The sequence below is a fragment of the Artemia sp. Qi Xiang Cuo genome, chromosome 12 (assembly GCF_049724085.1).
Source record: "Artemia sp. Qi Xiang Cuo chromosome 12, ASM4972408v1, whole genome shotgun sequence".
NCBI classification, from domain to species: domain Eukaryota; kingdom Metazoa; phylum Arthropoda; class Branchiopoda; order Anostraca; family Artemiidae; genus Artemia; species Artemia sp. Qi Xiang Cuo.
The window spans coordinates 62,357,566-62,378,322 of record NC_142805.1 but is presented as its reverse complement, the minus strand read 5'-3'; the positions used below and the strand labels follow the sequence as shown (position 1 = coordinate 62,378,322).

At 36.3% G+C, this 20,757-nt stretch overlaps 1 protein-coding gene and 1 long non-coding RNA gene across 2 annotated transcripts in view; one reads left to right on the top strand and one right to left on the bottom strand.

Moving 5' to 3' along the window:
- The first annotated feature begins 244 nt into the window (after positions 1–244).
- On the top strand, positions 245–17,187 carry LOC148946387 (uncharacterized). Its single transcript, XM_089098430.1, has 4 exons — positions 245–506; positions 2,437–2,510; positions 3,412–3,582; positions 15,172–17,187. Coding segments are annotated over exons 1-4 (1,467 nt in total). The 5' UTR covers positions 245–504; the 3' UTR covers positions 16,392–17,187.
- The window catches only part of LOC148946386 (uncharacterized), a 25,327-nt gene continuing 19,778 nt past the window's right edge, over positions 15,209–20,757 (bottom strand). Inside the window, exon 3 of the long non-coding RNA XR_016142629.1 lies at positions 15,209–15,326. This is a non-coding gene — a long non-coding RNA (uncharacterized LOC148946386). The remainder of the gene's footprint in view (positions 15,327–20,757) is intronic.

The following is a 20,757-nucleotide window of genomic DNA, read 5'->3' as shown; positions in this document are numbered from 1 at the left end:
TTGACTAAAACTGATTCTAAACAAATAAAAATGGGAGAAAACAAGGAAATGTGATTCACTTATATTTGCTTTATTTATAAAGTAAGATTGTCATCCATTTGTTGGTGTTGTTTTTACATAGCCTAGTTTGAGGTTAAATTTGGCAATTAGGGGGGTGTGGATTAATTGTAAATAGTAATTTCAATGCACAATTATGGCTTTTCAGAAGGAATCAACCCAGAAATCTGAAAAGAACTTTCAAAACCTGAAAATACTTTAAAATATTTTAAATTTGAACAGAATCATAAATTCACAACACATAGGCCAATTTAGCCTGCATATTTCCAATACATTTTCTGTTTCCTTAATTTGTCAATGTTGATTCAGTTTTTGGGTATTGGGTTGCAAAAACACAAGTGATGTAGTGCAAGAGATATAAGAAGTATATAATTTTGGTTTGGCAATATATTTGTGCATTATTAGGGATTAGCGGGTAAAGTAACATGAAGCACATGGTAATGATAAATGTAAGTAGGTTATTTTTGGTCTTTTTTCACTACAGTCAACTTCTAGCTTCTACATTAAATTGGTTATCTTCTCTGATTGTAATTTATCTCTGTAGGCTATGGAGTGCATACTTTGCCAAAATATAATATTGAAAACTATATAATAATGGAACAAAACATGATGATCTTATCTGTTAAAACATCCTGGTTATTATAAAGTATTATCTTGATTATTATAATTAGAAAGAGCATAGGAAAAGGAGTTTTTTGTTTTGTTCATCTTGTCCCCATGTTAACTTTGGAATCTTTCATATATTGATAAAATTATAAATGAGAGACTTTTCAATATCATGGAATATAGTTGAGTCAATTTGATAAAATACAGGAAAGGAATGAAACCCTGTATGATTTGTAAGGTTGCTGTGCTTTACCTCTTTGGTATCATTCCCACTTGCTAAAAGAAACAGAATAAGGTACTTGTGTACATAATGGTAGACACTCAAGAAGTGAATTTAGGTTAATCCGAATGAAATATATTCAAATATCATGAAAGTATATTACTTTAGAAACAAATTTGAACTATATATTTGCACATTAGGGGAATAGGGGTAAAGTATAGTGGGTCTGCACGCAAAATGGATTAGCTACAATTTTTCTGCATATTATGAAGGAAGAATGTTTTTCTAACTTTATGTTGTTCAAATACTTTATCCCCACCAACACCCCCTCCCCTAATTTGCAAATATTTAGCCCAAATTATATAAGTCTAATGTATTCTTTCACCCATCACTTGTTTCCCACTGAGTGTAAGCTAATTGTCTCTTAATACAGACAGGTAAAACTGTTTTTTTCTTGATTGTGTACTATTATGTACCCAAGTACCTAGAATAAATTGCAAATCCTTCTTAAATACATTCTAAAATATTTACTCACATTCTTCCTTAAGGTGTATCAATAACCTTTATGTGTCCTATATTGTCAGATTTACCTTGAATTGTATATACGTATGCAATTTCCTCACCCTGGTAATTGCTGCTTTACTGCTTTTGTCTTTGCAGTTATTTTAATTTGAAGAAAGAATTGAAGTGTGTGTTTTAGCTGTTTCCCCCCTCAAAAGAAAGTACCATAAAATTCTGGAAGTTTTAGAACTAAAAGCTTCTAAAATACTTCCTAAAAACACTTCAATCTACTACCCTTTCTAGTAATGGTCAAACATATAGCTGAAATTACATATTCTCCATGAGTTTTTCTATTGCTTGATACTGTTAACATTGTTTTTTTGCCTTAAAATTAATTTGAAGAAAAGAATACATGTAAAAAATATAGATTAGAGTTAAGAGTTCTGTTTTAGTGATTTTCAACTCAGAAGGGAACACTATAAAATTGTGAAAACTAATTAACCAAATTCCAAAATGGGTAGTCATTCATAAAAGAACCTCTCTTCCCAAACCCCCACCTGTAATGGTAAAATATTCTATCTCATATTATAGAATCTCCATGAATTCTAATATGTAATTTCTTTTTCAAATTAACATAAGAGTCAACTAATAACATTAACAAGACCAAGCAACAGGAAATCTCATTGAGAATATATGATTTGGGCTGTATATTTGGCCATTAGGAGGGGTTGGAGCAAATTGAAGTAATTTTTAGAATGATATAAGTTAGAGTTTTTAGATTTTTAAAAGTAGTTTTATTAATTTTATACAGTTTCCTTGAAGGTTCAAATTGAATATAAAAAATTCACCTAATATAAAAAAAAATTGGGGCATCTAGCTGAGAATGCAGGGAAAGGTTAAAGTTTTTTGTGCATCTTAAAGTTTATATTTGATTTTAAACAATTTAAAGTACTGACTTTTGCCTCTAATCTACTGACTAAAATCTAAGTGCCATAACCAAGTGTTGATGATAGTATTATACTTCTTATAATTTCCGTTGACTTTATTCCAAGGTCTATGGACTTGCCTCAAATTTTGGATATGGCTGAGCTTGTCACAACATCTGAGGGTCCTTTTATTAAAATAGGTAAGTGATATTGTTAAATTCTCTGTTACAGAATAAAAGAAAAGCTGTTTATCTAGATAATGATTTTCACTTTTTGCCCTTCTTACTCATTAAGTGGTCCATTAACTGTGTATGCACTTGGATCTAACCATTAAGATTTGGGAGAGGATAAAAGCAGCTGTTTTTGACACAAAATATATATAGACTCAATTTTTTAGCCATAATTTTTAAGTTGGGAAAGACAACTAATCATCTGGAATAAGAACTTTCTCTCGCTCTTTCTTGTATGTAGGCATGATAAAGGAAATATTACCACCAAAGAGGGGGTAATTATGGAGCTGCAAGATTTTTTGAATTTATAACATAACTAATGTTGAATTGGGATGGGGATATCAAGTTATAAGACATGTATAAGAGGGATAAAGTTAGTTGAATTCAGGTGCTTAACTTCTAGAGTCTACATTTCGTTTTTATGTTTTCAAAACTAATCCACTGTATGAAGAAAACTTCAATTGATTAGTATTTTGGCTACTTTTAATTGTGTCAAAAACTTTCTTTGTTTCTTCGACTAAAAATGTTTATTTAAAAAAAAAATTATTCAAGTATTTAATTTTTTCTTATTCAATATATTATCATTAGTTTACCCTTATCTAGGACCTTCTATTTTCATAGATTTCCATGAATTTTGCTGAATGTTTCATTTTTTTCTTTGTCTTAATAAAAAGCAGATTTAAAAAACTATTGGTGAAAACACCTGCATATACATCTGATTTTATTTATTTCTATATATTCAATGTATATGTAACATTCAATATAGATGTATATTTTTATTTTTAACATAACTAAAGGAAAAAGCAGTTGGATTTGTTTAGTAAGCTTTATTATTCATGTTTTCTGTGTCCTAATTAAAATTTTGTTTTAGAAGCTGATGATACTTTGCCAGGTGACAGTGATACGCCCTTTCACACTCCAAACGACTTTTTGTCTGCAAAACATGAAAATGATCCTTTGCTTACTTTACCCAGTGTTTCAGGACTATGTAAATTTGAATATGACGCCCTGGAATCAGGACCCTTATGTTCTGAAAATGAAGGTACATATCAAGCATTTGATTCTTGTAAAATGAAATATATCAGATAATATTTCATGGGAAAAAATAGGGCAAGGGGACTTAATATTAAGATGGAATTTGTTTTGTCTCATTTAAACATGCAGGTGCTTGCTAAACCCTTTTTGTTGTCTGACATGGACATTTTCAAATTTTCACTTGGAAGTGGTTTGGCAAATATTGTTATATATCTATTTATCAATTAATATATAAATATGTCTATTATTTGGATTTCATGTTGAATTTGAAAGAAGTAGAAAATTAGCAGTTATGAACTGATCTGCCTACCAGAAATCTTTACTATTGAATATTAATTTACTAAAGAAGTTTTTTTCAAACAAAATACTGAATATATATTTTATTGTTGAAGTAAAGAGTTTTTTGTTTGTTAGTTGAATGATTTGTTTCAAATATACAGCTACAAGAACATATCAAGTCCTGTTGGACTTTAAAAATAAAGAACAAAGTTTTACTCAGGTATTAAATTCTAGGGGCATTCAGGTGGTATTTACCCCAATATGCCCCTCCCTAATTTTATAAATACAACTGTTGGAATATTTGGGCTAAGAGGGGTACCAACTAATTTGAAGAAAAGACTCACATATAGAAAGTTCAGAAAACAAGGGATTTGTTTTAATCGTTTGTCCCCTCAGAATTAGCAGCTATAAAACTATGAAAGCTTATCAATCCTAAAAGAACGTCACTCCCCCCCCCCCTGCTAATAGTCAAATATTTTGTCCAACTCATATATTCTCCCTGAATTTTCCATATGTGACTATTTTCTTCCAAATTGACTTAATAGCAAACAGGCAATATTTACTGCATCAAGCTACCATAAAAAGGGATTAACCTCTCTTTAATGGAGAATATCCGATTTTGGGTATATATTTAACTATTATGTAGGGTCTAACTGTAAATTATAGGGAATTACTTCTAGGAATGATGTAAATAAGAAGTGTTTTATTTTATAATGTTTCCTTGAGTGTGCCTGGTTAAATAAGAAAAAAATTGCCAAATATATATAATTTAGGGAATCAGTTTTAAAATGCTGGGAAAGGGTAAAGTGTATTGCAACTAGGGCCTGACTGATATATTGGGCTGAAATGAGGGTTAGTTTCATTATCAGATATTGGAAAAAAATATCGTTAGCATTTTTCTTTTTTTTTGGTTGGGGGATAAGTTTTTGAACAAGATATTCTTGATATTTTTTTTTTTTGGGGGGGGGGCATGGAGGGTCACCATGAAATTTGATCCATTAAGTTTTAGAATAAAATATTGTTGATATTTGTGTCTGGAGAGGGGGGGGGCTGTAGGGCCAGGTCTCAGATCTTATAAGTTTTAAAATAAAATATCCTTAATAATTTCCATTTTTTTAGGGGGGGGTATGGAGGATCGGGGGATCGGTTCCATTACGTGTTTGGAATAAAATATCGTTAAAAGTTTTTAGTGGGGGGGGTCGTCCTTATCTGATCTCTGAACTATTTAAAACCCCTCCCATAGAAACCTTGTCCCAGCCCATGACTTGCAACAACTGCCTCTGGGGGGGGGGTTGCCCTCCGAGCGCATTTTACTCTGAAATACGGCACTAAAACTTCCGATTTTCAATCGAATGGCCCTCGTTTTAATTAGCGAAAAAATTCACTAATGTGAATTTTTGCCAAAATTAAGGCTATAACGAATGAGTCATAATCGTCCCGTTGTTCTTTAGTTTTAAGTCATGAAGTGTCAAATTAGCAATTTCCATTGAATTAAGAAATTTTGGTAATACAATTCTTTCTTCCTATGTTGCATGTGAGATTGATACTAAAAGCAATTCAACCACTCCTTGGGTAGAAATGATGTAATTTATGCTCTTGAAATGTGCACATAAATATGATGCTACTAACAGGATTTTTTTTTTCAAGATTAAGGCTCTAAACGAATTAGGCATAATCATCGCGATATTCTTTAGTTTTAAGTCATGAAGTTTCAAATTAACCATTTCAATTGAATTGAGACATTTGGGTGACAGTATAATTCCTTCTTCCTGTTAATCCCTTAGAGAGTCATACATTTTATATGATTTGTATTCTCCTGGGATTAGTTGTGATTTACACTGTTGCTTTTCTTCCAAGCACAGAGGTCGTTTACTATTCGATGTGACCATCGCAGTCACTTGTCTTCCAACCGCGGATTTTTTTGTTAATTTTTATTCATCATTTTCTGAGATTTTTTTCCAGGCCTTTTGCTTTAGCAGTTTTTATTTCATGCTTTAGATTTAGCAGTTTGGTTAGATTCATTGTTTTACATAATTTTTTAAGACGTCATAGATACCAATAAACGTCTTCTCCAGTTTCTAACCACAAATTGCTGTTCAGAATTTTTTTTTGCAATTCAATTTGATTCTTTCTTTCGTTTGTTTTGTGCATTTTGCTTTAGTTATTGGGACTCTCACTTTCGCTTTCTTTCTTATGACATATATTTGTGTTTTATTTTAATTTAGCAATCTTCTAAACTTTTTTTTCCATGCATCTGTCTCATTTGAAAATCCGGGCCGAGGGACAAAAATGTCTCCTTGTTGTGTAGTTTCTATAGTGTACTTTACTGTAATATTCTCTTTTCAAACTCAAACGGTAAACTGCCATCCAATAAGCATCTGACGTTTCTTGTTAGTTATCCCTCATTTGCTTTACGTCTTGGTGAAGTCGTTCACCCTTCTCTCCACAAATGGTCCCTCAATTTAGGGGAAAAAGTTTTAATCATAGCAGCGCGCTAGCTGCCTAAGTAAAGAACGATGTGGGCACAATGTGTTTTTTTTATTCAGCAGGGCACTTCGTATTGAAGTAGTTGTTGTAGAAACTTCGAAAAGGGCTCATTCGATTGGAAATTGGAGTGGCTAGTGCCCTTTTTAATAGTCGAAAGTGATTGGAGGGCAAATAGCTCCCCCCCCTTCCCCCGCCCATTATTTCCCGAAACACATCCAATCAAAATTTTGAGACATCCATTTTGTTCAGCGTAGTTGATTTCCAGATAGAAAATATGTTTTTGAGGAGGACACTCCCCCACAACCCTCAGGGCAAGGTTTTAAGTTATGCCCTGGGGGCATATACGGTTTTTATAGAAGGCTTTGTCGTAGAAACTTCAAAACAGGCTCATTTGATTGGAAATTTGAAGAGCTAGTACCCTTTTTAATAGTCAAAAGTGATTGGAGGGCAACTAGCCGCCCTCCACGCCCATTATTCCCCCAAACACAACCAATCAAAATTTTGAGAAAGCCATTTTGTTCAGCGTAGTTCATTTCCAGATAGAAAATAATGTTTTTGAGGAGGACACTTCCCCACAGCCTTCAGGGCAAAGGTTGTAAGTTATGCCCTGAGGGCATTTAAGGTTTTTATAGAAGGCGTTGTCGTAGAAACTTCAAAAAAAGCTCATTCGATTGGAAATTCAAAGGTCTAGTGCCCTTTTTAATAGTCGAAAGTGATTGAAGGGCAACTAGCCCCCCCCCCCACGCACATCATTCCGCCAAACGCATCCAATCAAAATTTTGAGATAGCCATTTTCAGACCTCCCACTGGGTTCATAATTATGAAAAAAGTTCATATTTTTAACCTAGGTTCATATATAAAAGTTAAAAAGTTCATATACCCCTATATCTTCTTGTACTAAGCTATCTTTTAGTCTTTTTCTGGCTTGAGTCTTTGCTACCTTCATAGAGTTTTCTAGTAGTAATATTCTTAAATAGTTGATTTAAGCTTATGAGCTGTAACATAACTTCTTGGCAGAAGATCATAAGTTGATTGATTATTCTTTTTTTTTCTTTTTCTTTTTTTTTAAATGGATTCACACTAATGCTTTTTCTCTTTTTTTAGGAAAGGTCTGCTGCTATATTAATGCTTTTTTTGCTTTGTGCCAATGGTTGCTTGGTTGCTGCTTAATACCTAAAAATGGGCAGATGCAAGTTTAATAGCGCATGGTTAAAAAAAGAGGACAATACTAAGCGCTTGGTCGGTGATTGGTGTGCAGGCAGTGTTAATAGTGACAGAAGCTTTCTGCAAAGTGTGTAACAAGAGCTTCATGTGCATTAGAGGATGGAACTCTATAATCCAACACTCAGAGGGCAAAAAGCATGTTTTGAATCTTAGAGCAAAACTAGACCCGCTCCAGCTTGTCTTGCAGACAACTAGCTCGTCAAACCCTGTAATAAATTTGATTTCTAGAAAGGACCAGGTCCTAAAGGCAATGCCATTGCAGGAAGCGCTGCTTCCTGCAATGGCATTGCGAACATTTTTAAAGCTATGTTCCCTGGTGAAGTGTCGGCGGAACTCAGCCTTGGAGAGACCAAGGTGTCATACCTCATAATAGAGGCGCTGTTGCCCCATTTTTGCAAGGACCTTCATCGCGACATTGGATCTTCTTACTTGGCGTTGCCTTACAATGAGACTACAAATGACAAAAGTGCAAAGGAGTTGAATATCATGATTAGATACTGGTCGGAGACCAAAGAAAGAGTCTCTGTACGCCACCTACAGTCCTTTTTCATAGAACACGCAAAAGCGGAAGATTTACACCAGCACCTACTACAAGCTCTAAAGGATGCTAACCTTGATCTCCATCAAGTCTTGATGCTGGGAAGTGATGGACCTAATGTCAACAAGAAAGTTTGGAGGTTATTTGATTCCGAAGTTAGAACTGTGCGCAGCGACCGAGGCCTAGCTGACATTGGGACATGCAACATACACATAGTCCACAACGCTTTTTTGAAAGGTTTGGACCATTACGGATCCAAAGTTTCCAATTTTGTGATTCGAATTTTCTACTTTTTTGGTGGTTGGCCTGCCTGTTTAGAAGACTTAGATACCATCCAGGAAAATCTCAAGCTTCCTCCACATTGTTTCCTGAAACATGTGCCAAGTCAATGACTAACCCTCGTTGTTTCAGCTGAGAGACTTGATGAGCAATGGGATGCTCTCGATGAGTATTTCCTGAAATTCATCCCTAAGAAAAGACCAGAATTGATGAAGTCTAGTGGATACCAAGAGATATCTAGCAGTCTCCACTGTAAAACAACCAGAGCGTAAGTCCTCTTTGTCATATCTTTTGGAAAGCCATTTGCTCAGTTCACAGAGTTGTTACAACATGAAGAACCACTTATCCACATTCTGTATAACGAAATACATTGACTAGTAATGATGACCGCGAGCCGTTTTGTCAAGCAAAGTGCTTTGACTTATATTCAGAAGGGAAAAAAACTTTTTCTGAGCTCTCCAATTCAAGTGGGGATTTTCTTCCATCCGATAAAGTAGCATGCGGTGACGGCGTGGAAGAATGCCTGTTGAAGGTACAAAAAGTTGATGCTCTGAATTTCAGAAGTATTGCCAGAACTGCTTACCTGGCCGCTGCTTACCTGGCCGCCATATTGAAGAGAAATCACTAGGTCAAAGTACCCTTCAGCATTTCCGGTGCCTGTGGCTGGATTATTCGAATCCTGAGACAAGAACTAGCAACTTTGTGAAAATCGTTGGATTTATGCCTTTCCGTGTGAATACTGAAGCTGCCATTGACGAATGGAACTTGCTCCAGCTGGAACCGAGTTTGCCTAAGAACATGACCAGCAAGGATTGATGTTTTATGGAACTTGGTTTTTAGTCTGAAAAACCATCAAGGACAGACAAAATATCTCCTTTGTTTCAAAGATAGTAAAAGCAGCTCTCTGCATGCTGCATGGGAACGCTGACGTTGAACGTGATTTTTCCCCGTCAGGACAGATCATGACCAAGGAAAAATCATCGATGAAAGTCAAAATGCTCAATGCTAGACTGATAGTCTCTGACGCTCTAAAGAAGTTTGAGAACAGGTCCAAGATAGTCCCTATTACCAGAGAGCTATTGAATTTTGGGTGAAATGCGTGCCAGAGCTATAAACTGTACATGGAAGCTGAGCAATCTAGACAGGCTGAAGAGGAGTCCAGAAGGAAAGAAAAAGGCAAGAGAAGAAGAGGAAAAAAAGAGGATGTTATCTGAGAAGAAGACCGTTGAACACTTGGAAAAAGATTTGATTGAGAAGAAGTCAGTTGAAAAGGAGAAGAGACAAGTAGCAGAAAGGCTTCTTCAAGAAGCTAATGAGAAGCTGAAAAAAGCCATAGATGCCAAAGACTTTGTAGAAATAAGCCTCGCACAAAGTATGATCAAGACTTTGAGCTGGAAGATGCGCGAAGAAGATGAGGCAGCCAGAGAGGTTGAGCGGATACAGAGCAGGGTAAACAAACAAAAGTTGTCCTTAATTTCGTCATATTTTGCCAAAAAAAGGAACAAGTAGAGTGGACTATTTTGTACTTTTATACAAATTAAACGCCTTTAACTGAACTCATAAAAAAAACAAAACAAGAAGAATATGTGCACCAGTGATGAAAACACCAACTGCCACTTTTTGTGTCCACGCACAGTTTCTGAGGTGCACATATCGTAAACTTAGGTTCATAATAGGTTCATAAAAAGCGTAATCAAAAGTTCATAAAGTTCATTTTTTGTGGTCAAAAGTTCATAAAGTTCATATTTTTCACAAAAAATCGAGCGGGAGGCCTGCATTTTGTTCAGCGTATTTGATTTCCAGATAGAAAATATGTTTTTGAGGAGGACACTCGTAGAAACTTCAAAACATGCTCATTCGATTGGAAATTTGAAGGGCTTGTACCCTTTTAATAGTCGAAAGTGATTGGAGGGCAACTAGCCCCCCCCCCCACCACGCCCATCATTCCCCCCAACACATCCAATCAAAATTTTGAGATAGCCATGTTGTTCAGCGTAGTTGATTTCCTAATAGAAAATATGTTTTTGAGGAGGACACTCCCCCACAACCCTCAGGGCAAGGGTTTTAAGTTATGCCCTGGGGGCATATAAGGTTTTTATAGAAAGTGTATTCGTAGAAACTTCAAAAAAGGCTCATTCGATTGGAAATTCAAAGGGCTAGTGCCCTTTTTAATAGTCGAAAGTGATTGGAGGGCAACTAGCCCCCCCCCTACGCCCATCATTTCCCCAAGCACATCCAATAAAAATTTTTAGATAGCCATTTTGTTCAGCGTAATTGATTTCCAGATAGAAAATATGTTTTTAAGGAGGACACTCCCCACAACCCTCAGGGCAAGGGTTTTAAGTTATGCTCTGGGGGCATATAAGAATTTTAAAGAAGACGTTGTCGTAGAAACTTCAAAAAAAGCTCATTCGATGGGAAATTCAAAGGGCTAGTGCCTTTATTAATAGTTGAAAGTGATTGGATAGCGACTAACGCCCCTCTCACGCCCACCATTTTCCAATTCCCATTCAATGAAAATTCTTAGATATCCATTTTGTTCATCGTAGTGGAACGTCCTGGAAATTAGGTATCTTAGGAAGATAGCCCCCTCAGAGCCCCCCGAACGAGGGTTGTAAATTATGCCCTGGGGGCATATAAGGTTTATATAGAAAGTTGTTGTATAAATCATAAGCAGCACGATCGTGCTGTCTAAGTAAATAACGAGGACAGTCGAGAACGAGACAAGAAACGGGGGCTAAGTACAGAGAAGGACACTCTCCCACAACCCTTAGGGAAAGGGTTTTAAATTATGCCCTGGGGGCATATAAGGTGTATATAGAAAGCGTTGTCGTTTCCAAAAGGGCTCATTCGGTTGGAAATGGAAAGGCCTAGTGCCCTTTTTAATAGTCGAAAATGATTGGAAGGCTTGACATTTTTATAGTAAAGATCGAAGTGGGTATAATGTATCATTTTTTGTTGTTATTGTTGTTTATACCAGGACACTTCGTATCGAAGGAGTTGTCGTGGGAACTTCGAAAAGGGGTCATTTGATTGAAAATAAAAAGGGCTGATGCCCTTTTTAATAGTCGAAAGTGATTTTAGGGCAACTAATCCCCCTTCCACTCCCACCCTCCCACGCCAACCCTCCCAACTAACCCAAACCCTATGCCTTCCCAAGGCCAGAACATGATGTGCAATTTACTGTAAATGTTTTACTTTAAATATAAATGTTTTTACTTTTATAACTTTAATAAATCAAATAATATTAACATTTTGATTACCAATCATCAGTATATGTATTCTTCACCAACCAAGAACAAGCGATTGTATTTTTTTCTTTGACGTATACTTTAGGTTCTTACCTTGGGAAAATTTAGGGGTTTAGCGTACTACGCGTGTAAGTTATGACACGTTTTCAGTGTGATTTAGTTAATTGTTGCAATTTCTCCTTAGGTTAGGCGTCGGGTATTAATCGTTGCTGATTCGCTGTATTTTCACTCTTTGTAGATAATTTGATTTGATTTTTGATCATTTTTTGTTCATTGTAGCTATTTACTTTTCTGTGAAAAACTTATTTTTTGTAAAAAGTTTTTTTTTATTTATTTCTTTTTGTTTTATATTGACATAGTCTTTTCAGAGAATAAGAAAATAATACTTTAAATCTTTTTTTTTTTTTAAGAATTTATTTTAAGAATAGTTTGGCCTAATATTTGTATGCTGGAGAAAAGTTTTCAGCAATTTTTAACAACATACACCCTCTTATAAATCTGGCCACAAATAGTAGTGTTTAATTTAGTTTCATACCTCCTCTAGTTGACCTGAAATGGAAAAATTGATACCATTCGCAAAAAAATCTGTTTACTTTGTTTGATAGTTTGGATTCACTTATGCTATTTTGATTTGGTTAAATTTTAAGAGCAGAAGCAGCCCCAAAAGTTTGAACATAATAACCTCAGTCGTTCGTGGGTTACTTCGGAGATACTTTATTGGGAATTAGCATTAATAAAGTGCATTTTGATTTAATCTTATGGCAACATTTAGTTTTTAAACATAAAGTCAAATGGGAGGGTGGGTGTGGGAGGGGGATTAGTTTACCTCCAATCACTTTCGACTATTAAAAAGGGCATCAGCCCTTTCTATTTTCAATCGAATGAGCCCTTTTCGAAGTTCCTACGACAACTCCTTCGATACAAAGTGCCCTGGTCTAAAAAAACAAAAACAACAAAAAAATAATACATTATACCCACGTCGATCTTTAATATAAAAATGTCAAGCCTTCCAATCACTTTTGACTATTAAAAAGGGCACTAGGCTTTTCGATTTCCAATAGAATGAGCCCTTTTTGAATTTCTACGACAACACTTCCTATAAACACCTTATATGCCCCCAGGACATAAATTACAACTCTTACCCTAAGGGCTGTGAGGGTGGTTGTCATCCTCTAAGACCTAATTTCAATAACTTTCAACTACGTTAAACAAAATGGCTATCTCAAAATTTTGATTGGATGGGTCTGGGAAAATGGTGGGTGTCAGAGGGGTGTTAGTCTTTCTCCAATCACTTTCAACTATTGAAAAAGGCACTAGCCCTTTCAATTGGCAATCAAATGAGCCCTTTTGAAGTTTCTACGACAACACTTTCAATGAAAACCTTATATGTTCCCAGGGGATAACTTACAACCCTCGCCCTGAGGCCTGGGGGGGCTGTCTTCCTCAAAGACCTAATTTCCAGAACTTTCTACTACATTGAACAAAATGGCTATCAGAAAATTTTGATTGGATGCGTTTGGGGGAAATGGGGGCGTGAGAAGATGGTTAGTTATCCTGCAATCACTTTCAACTATTAAAAAGGGCAATAGCCCTCTCAATTTCCAATTGAATGAGCTCCTTTTGAAGTTTTTACGACATTAAACATCTTATATCATTAAACACCTTATATGCCCCCAGGGCATAACTTACAACCTTTGCCCCGGGGACTCTGGGGGGTTGGTCATCCTTAAATACATAATTTCAGGAACTTTCAACTACGTTGAACAAAATGGCTATCTCTAAACTTTGATTGAATGTGTTTGGGAAGAGGGGGTTAATTACTTTCCACTCACTTTCGACTATTAAAAAGGGCAATTTCCAATCAAATGAGCCCCTTTTGAAATTTCTACAACAATTTTCTATATAAACCTTGTGAGCCCCCATGGCATAACTTACAATCCTTGCACTGAGGGCTCTGATGGGGTTGTCATCCTCAAAGACCTAATTTCTAGAATTTTCGACTACGTTGTAAGAAATGGATATCTCAAAATTTTGATTGGATGTGTTTGGGAAAATGGTGGGCGTGAGAGGGGGGTTAGTTGCCCTTCAATCACTTTCGACTATTAGAAGGGCACTAGCCCTTTCAATTTTCAATTGAATGAGCCATTTTTGATGTTTTTACAACATCACTTTCTATAAAAACCTTATATGCCCCCAGGGCATAACTTACAACCCTTGCCCTGAGGGCTGTGGGGGCGTGTCCTTCTCAAAAAACTAATTTCCATCTGGAAATCCACAACACTGAACAAAATGGCTATCTAAAAATTTTTATTGGATGTGTTTGGGGAAAAGGTTGTTGAGAGAGGGAAGCTAGTTGCCCTCAAATCACTTTGGGCTATTAAAAAGGGCACTATACCTTTGAATTTCCAATCGAATGAGCCCTTTTTCAAGTTTCTACGACAAAGATTGCAATAAAACTTATATGCCCCCAGGGCATAACTTATAACCCTTGCCGAGAAGACTGTGGGGGGAGTGTCCTGCTCAAAGGTATAATTTCCTGAATTTTAACTGCGTAGAACAAAATGGCTATCTCAAAATTTTGATTGGATGTGTTCGGGGAAATGGTGGGCGTGGAAGGGGTGTTTGTTGCCTTCCAATTACTTTCGACTATTCAAAAGGGCACTAGCCATTTCAATTTCTAATCGAATTTGAAGTTTATCTTTTTGAAGTTTCTACGACAACGCGTTCTGTAAAAACTTTATATGCCCCCAGGGAATAACTTACAATCCTTGTCCTGAGGTCTGTGAGGGGGTTGTCATCCTCAAAGACCTAATTTACAGAACTTAAAACTACATTGAATAAAATGGCTATCTCAAAATTTTGATTGGATGTGTTTGGGGAAAATGTGGGCGTGAGAGGGGGATGAGTTACCTTCCAATCAGTTTCGACTATTAAAAAGGGCACTAGCCCTATAAATTTCCAATCGATCGAGCCTTTTTTGAAGTTTCTACGACAACTCCTTCGATACGAAGTGCCTGTCGAAGAAAGAAGAAGAAAAAGAAAAAAAAAACATTGTGGCCACATCGTCCTTTACTTAGGCAGTGCGCTAAGTAATAGCGCTGCCTATGATACTCTGAGTGGTTTCTCAAATCCATTTGCATTGGAATCTGAGGCAAAAGGATTCGAAAATGATATTTTATACCATATTGTATAAACATATTGTATACCAAGGTGACACAATATTCAGGTTTGCGGTGACCCAAAAACTGTTTGACTTCAACAAATGATGTACAATCTTATTCCTCTTCCTCATTCAGTAAAGAAAAATCCAAATATTTGTTTTGTCTCCACTTATTGTTGGATTTACTCCAGGGTGTATTTTTTGGTCGTCTAATGTTTTATTTTCGCTCTTTACTTACATCATAATAACTAATCTTAAAAGCTAATATAGGCATTATCAAGAGCTTGAGAAGAGGGATTGGAAATAAAATTAATTGTAAAAATATATAAATAGATATACTGTATTAATTTTTAACTCAGTAGACTTTTAATTTTTTAGGTCGGTTTTCACCACACGAGTCTGCACTATACTTACTGGGAAATACGTCACTAGTTGTTTCAAAGAGTCCATCTCTGAGTGGTTTCTCAAATCCATTTGCATTGGAATCTGAAGCAAAAGGCTTCGAAAATGAGAAGACATGTCTGAAAAGTCGCCTGCAAAGTAAAAAGCATAGACAATTAGAAAGATATCAAAGCTCACATGAAGGAGAAAAGACATATAAATGTGAGGTATGTGACAAGGTCTTTTCTCAAAAAGCACATTTGAATTCGCATCAAAGAGTGCATACGGGTGAGAAACCGTTTAATTGTGATGTATGTGACAAGGCTTTTTCTCATTCGCAAGTTTTAAAGACGCACCAAAGAGTGCATACTGGTGAAAAGCCTTTTAAATGTGATCTTTGTGACAAAACTTTTTCTCAAGCAGCAAGTTTGAACGCGCATCAAAGACTGCATTCAGGTGAGAAAATGTTTAAATGTGATGTATGTGATAAAACCTTTTTTGACGCAGGAAATTTGAAGCAGCATCAAAGAGTGCATATGGGTGAGAAACCGTTTAAGTGTGATGTGTGTGACAAAACCTTTTCTAGAGTATCAAGTTTGAAGCAGCACCAAAGAGTGCATACGGGTGAGAAACCCTTTAAATGTCATGTATGTGACAAGACGTTTTCTCGTTTTTATGCTTTAAAGACGCACCAGAGAGTACATACAGGTGAAAAGCCTTTCAAATGCGATGTATGTGATCAGACCTTTACTCAAGCAGCAAGTTTGAACGCGCATCAAAGACTGCATTCAGGTGAGAAAACGTTTAAATGTGATGTATGTGAGAAGGCCTTTTTTGAAGCAGGAAATTTGAAGCAGCACCAAAGAATGCATACGGGTGAGAAACCCTTTAAATGTCATGTATGTGACAAGGAGTTTTCTTATTCGCAAGTTTTAAAGACGCATCAAAGACTGCATTCAGGTGAGAAAACGTTTAAATGTGATGCATGTGAGAAGACGTTTTCTGAAGCAGGACATTTGAAACAGCACAAAAGAGTGCATACGGGTGAGAAACCGTATAAATGTGATGTGTGTGACAAGGTCTTTTCTCAAGCAGGACATTTGAAGCAGCACCAAAGAATGCATACAGGTGAGAAACTGCTTGAATGTGATGTGTGTGACAAAACCTTTTCTAGAGCATCAAGTTTGAAGCAGCACCAAAGAATGCATACGGGTTAGAAACCCTTTAAATTTTCTCTATGTGACAAGAATTTTTCTCATTCACAAGTTTTAAAGACGCACCAGAGAGTGCATTCAGGTGAAAAGCCTTTCAAATGTAATGTATGTGATCAGACCTTTTCTCAAGCAGCAAGTTTGAACTCGCATCAAAGACTGCATTCAGGTGAGAAAACGTTTAAACGTGATGTATGTGAGAATGTATTTTCTGAAGCAGGAACTTTGAAGCAGCACCAAAGAGTGCATATTAGTAAACAGCAATTCAATGTTATGTTGGTGAGAAGAGTTTTAAGCAAGTTTATATGAACGATTTTTCACAGGAAACTGAATCTTAGTAGAGGACTTGAAATTCATAAAACTTGCAAATATAGGTGGATCATATGGTAAGAACAAAAATAAAATTGTGAAAACTAGTCTGCTCTTTGAATACAGATCAAAGACTCCACATAGGTGGGAAACCTTTTAAATGTAATCTGTGTTAGAAAAATTTTTCTGATCTGAACAATTTTTAAAGGCATCAAAGACTCTATGCAGGAGTTTGGTGAGATTGTAATAATACAAGCTGGATCCTCATGGGTTTGTTGTCATTATTTTCAAAAGTAATTTTAAATACTTACCGTCAGATTAGATTCATTTAATTCGAAATTAATATCTAACAACCAATTCTACGAAAAGCTTCTTGGTTTATAGACTGCAACAAGACGTTCAGGTACATTGGTAGTTTTTATTCAAAGAATTTTTTTGGTACTTGTAGGATATACCCCCTACCTCTCAAGAAGTGAAGTTAGGTTAATCCTAATAAAATATACCTAAGTATGATAAAAATATAATACTTTAGAAACAAATTTGGGCTATATATTTGCACATTAGGAAGGGGGGGGGGGGTAAAGTACCGCAGGTTTGCATGAACTATGTGTTAATACTTTAACCCCCCCCCCTTCTAATATGCAAATATATAGCCCGATTTATATATTTCCCATCTATTCTGTCACTTCTCTTTGTCTTTTTTCACGCTAAGTTGAAAGAAACCGGTTTACAGCGCGTCAATGCATGAACAAGTTAAGCAGTAGGGGGTATATCATACAAGTACGGAATTTTATTGGGATTTTTTTTCTGGCAATTCAGGTTTTATGGAAAATAAAGGTTGTCTTTTCATCCAATGACCAATGTGGAGCTACACAAACAAAAAAGGCAAATGCCTATTTACTGTAGAAATTCTTCTTAAATGGATAATATAAAAAAGAAACAGGTCTACATTGTTCAAACTGAAATGCATAATAATCAGGATTTTCAAGTTTGTTCAAAAGATCCGAAAGCTTTGTTTTTCAAATGGTGTTTTCTATTTTTTTTTTCTTAGTTATTTAACAGATAATATTATGTTTATGTTCGATTTTAATTCTGCTGTCAATAAAATTCCGTTTTAGTATCGCTCTCAATTTTCCTTTGAAACTGTTGTTTTAAAATTTTAGTTTTCCAGAAAAAAGTAATTACATATTTTGATTTCATATCAGGCTTTGTCATATTGAGACTTGCGGGCTTTTCTTATATTCAAAGACAGTCGTGTGGCTTGTGCAACTCTCTTGACCGTTCAGTCAAAGGATATAGGGGGGGGGAGGAAGCCATAGACTCTCGCACTCATGCAGGACTATAGGATGGTTCCACTGACCAATGTCATTCTCTAAGGCACTCTTGACGATCAATGAACTCTTAATAGACCCACTTGCTAGTTGCATAACAGCTTTATTTGACCTTGAGCGTAGGTCAATGATTTTGCATCTGCTCAACGAATATAGTGACTCCTGGTACCTTTGTGTTGCTTAACGTATTTCTTTGATCTTGGAGAGTTACATATCAGAGGCAACGCAATACCGTTGCCTATAGTAAAGGCCATACGGCTCCAATGTTTTATTGTATAATTTTTTTTTTCAGAGGAGCTTCATATGGAAGGGGTGTACATATAAACTTCGAAGGGAGTTCATTCGATTGGAAATTGGAATTTCTAATGCCCTTTTTAATAGTCAACGGTGATCGGAGGTCAACTAGCCCCCCCCCCCACGCCGTTTTTCTCCAAATTTATCCGACAAATATTTACGGAATTTTATTGGGATTTTTTTTCTGGTAAGTCAGGTTTTATGGAAAATAAAGGTTGTCTTTTCATCCAATGACCGATGTGGAACTACACAAACAAAAAAGACAAATGCCTATTTGCTGTAAAAATTCTTCTTATATGGATAATATAAAAAAGAAACAGGTCTACATTGTCCAAACTAAAATGCATAATAATCAGGATTTTCAAGTTTGTTCAAAAGATCCAAAAGCTTTGTTTTTCAAATGGTGTTTTCTAGTGTTTTTTCTTAGTTATTCAAAGAAAGTCGTTTGGCTTGAGCAACTCTCTTGACCGTTCAGTTAAAGGATATTGGGGGGGGGGGGAAGGCATAGACTCTCTCACTCATGCAGGACTAGATATATACTAGTAGAATGCACGTATCCAATTAGGATGGCTCCACTGACCAATGTCATTCTCTAAAGCACTCTTGACAATCAATGAACCCTTAATTGACCCACTTGCTAGTTGCATAATAGCTTTTTTGTTTACCTCGAGCATAGGTCAATGATTTTACATCTGCTCAACGAATATAGTGACTCCTGGTACCTTTGTGTTGCTTAACGTATTTCTTTGATCTTGGAGAGTTATATATCAGAGGCAACGCAATACCGTTGCCTATAGTAAAGGCCATACGGCTCCAATGTTTTATTGTATAATTTTTTTTTTTCAGAGGCGCTTCATATGGAAGGGGTGTTCATATAAACTTCGAAGGGAGTTCATTCGATTGGAAATTGAAAGTGCTAGTTCAGTTTTAAGAGTCAAAAGAGATCGGAGAAAAACTAGTCCCCTTACGACCTTTTTTCCCAGCCAATAAAAATGTTAAGATAGCCATTTTGTTAAAAACAATTCAAACATTAGATAACAAAATCTCTGGGGTCAACACAAACCCCCAGGCCCCAGGGGCAGGCGTTTCGAGATACGCCCTGGCATATATGGTTCTTATGGAAGGGCTGCTTCTATAAACTTCAGAGAGGGCTTATTTGATTGAAAATTGAAACTTCTAGTTAACTTTTTAAGAGTCAAAAGATATCAGAGGTCAACTAGCCTCCCCCATGCACTTTTTTCCCAAAACCTATCCAGTAAGAATCTTGAGATAACCATTTTATTGAGGATAGTTCGATGATCAGATGACAAAAACTTTGGGGTTGACACAAACCCTGGAGCCCTGTGGCAAGTGTTTCAAGTTATCCCCTCGGGACATGTAAGGTTTTTATGTAAGGGGTGGTTGTATAGACTTCGGAGGTAGCTCATTTGATTGGGAATTGAAGGTTCTAGTTACATTTTTAAGAGCCAATAGCGATCGGAGGGTATCTCCCCCCCCCCCACACACACACGCACACCATCTTTTCCTTAAATGCATCCGATCATTTTGAGATAGGCATTTCTTTTCAAATAGTCCAACGATCAGATAACAAAAACTTTGGGATCAAAATACCCCCCTCCCCCAGAAATCAGGGGTACTAAGGGTTGTAACTTGCGCCCCGGGGGCTATACATTTTTATCGAATAGGTAGTCGTATAAACTTCGGAGGGGACTCAAATAATTATATATTTATAGTTCTTGCTCCCTTTTTAAGAGTCAAAAGTGAGCTGATGGCAACTAGACCCCCCCCCTCCTACCAATCCTTTTTCCCCAAATGTGTCCGATCGAATTTTTGTATAGCCATTTTGTTACCAATAGACAAAAATTATATTTTAAAAACTCCAGGGATAACACAGTCCCCCCCCCAGAACCCGGGAGCAAGTGTTAAAAATTATGCTCCAAGGCATTTAAGGTATTTGTGGAAGGAATGGTCATATAAACTTCATTGGGGCTCATTCTATTTGAAATCGAAAGTTCTATTTCCTTTTTTAGGAGTCAAAAGGGACCGAAGGGCAGCTAGCCCTTCTGTCCTTTTTACCCCAAATTCATTCGATCGAATTTTTTTAGACTGCCAATGTTTTAAAATAAGTCGAAAGATAATATAACAAAAACTCTAGGGTCAGCATAACCCCCCAGAACCCAGGGGCAAGTGTTGTATGTTAGGTCCTGGAGGCATATAAGGTTCTTAAGCAAGAGTTTTGAAAATAGTTTGAAGATCAGATAAGTTCAACTCCCAACCCCAATCATAAAACTTATGAACGCTATTTTATTCCAAAACTTAAGGGTTCTGAACCCTGGCCTTCTCTGCATGCCCCCCCCCCCCAAAAAAAAGAACCACTTTAATAACAATATTTTATTCCAAAACGTTCGGGAGCTGATTCCTGGTCCTCCATGGCCCAG

Coding starts and splice junctions, on each gene's coding strand:
- LOC148946387 (XM_089098430.1), top strand. Junction 2,511..3,411: donor GGGTCCTTTTATTAAAATAG/GTAAGTGATATT, acceptor ATTTTGTTTTAG/AAGCTGATGATACTTTGCCA. Junction 3,583..15,171: donor CTTATGTTCTGAAAATGAAG/GTACATATCAAG, acceptor TTAATTTTTTAG/GTCGGTTTTCACCACACGAG.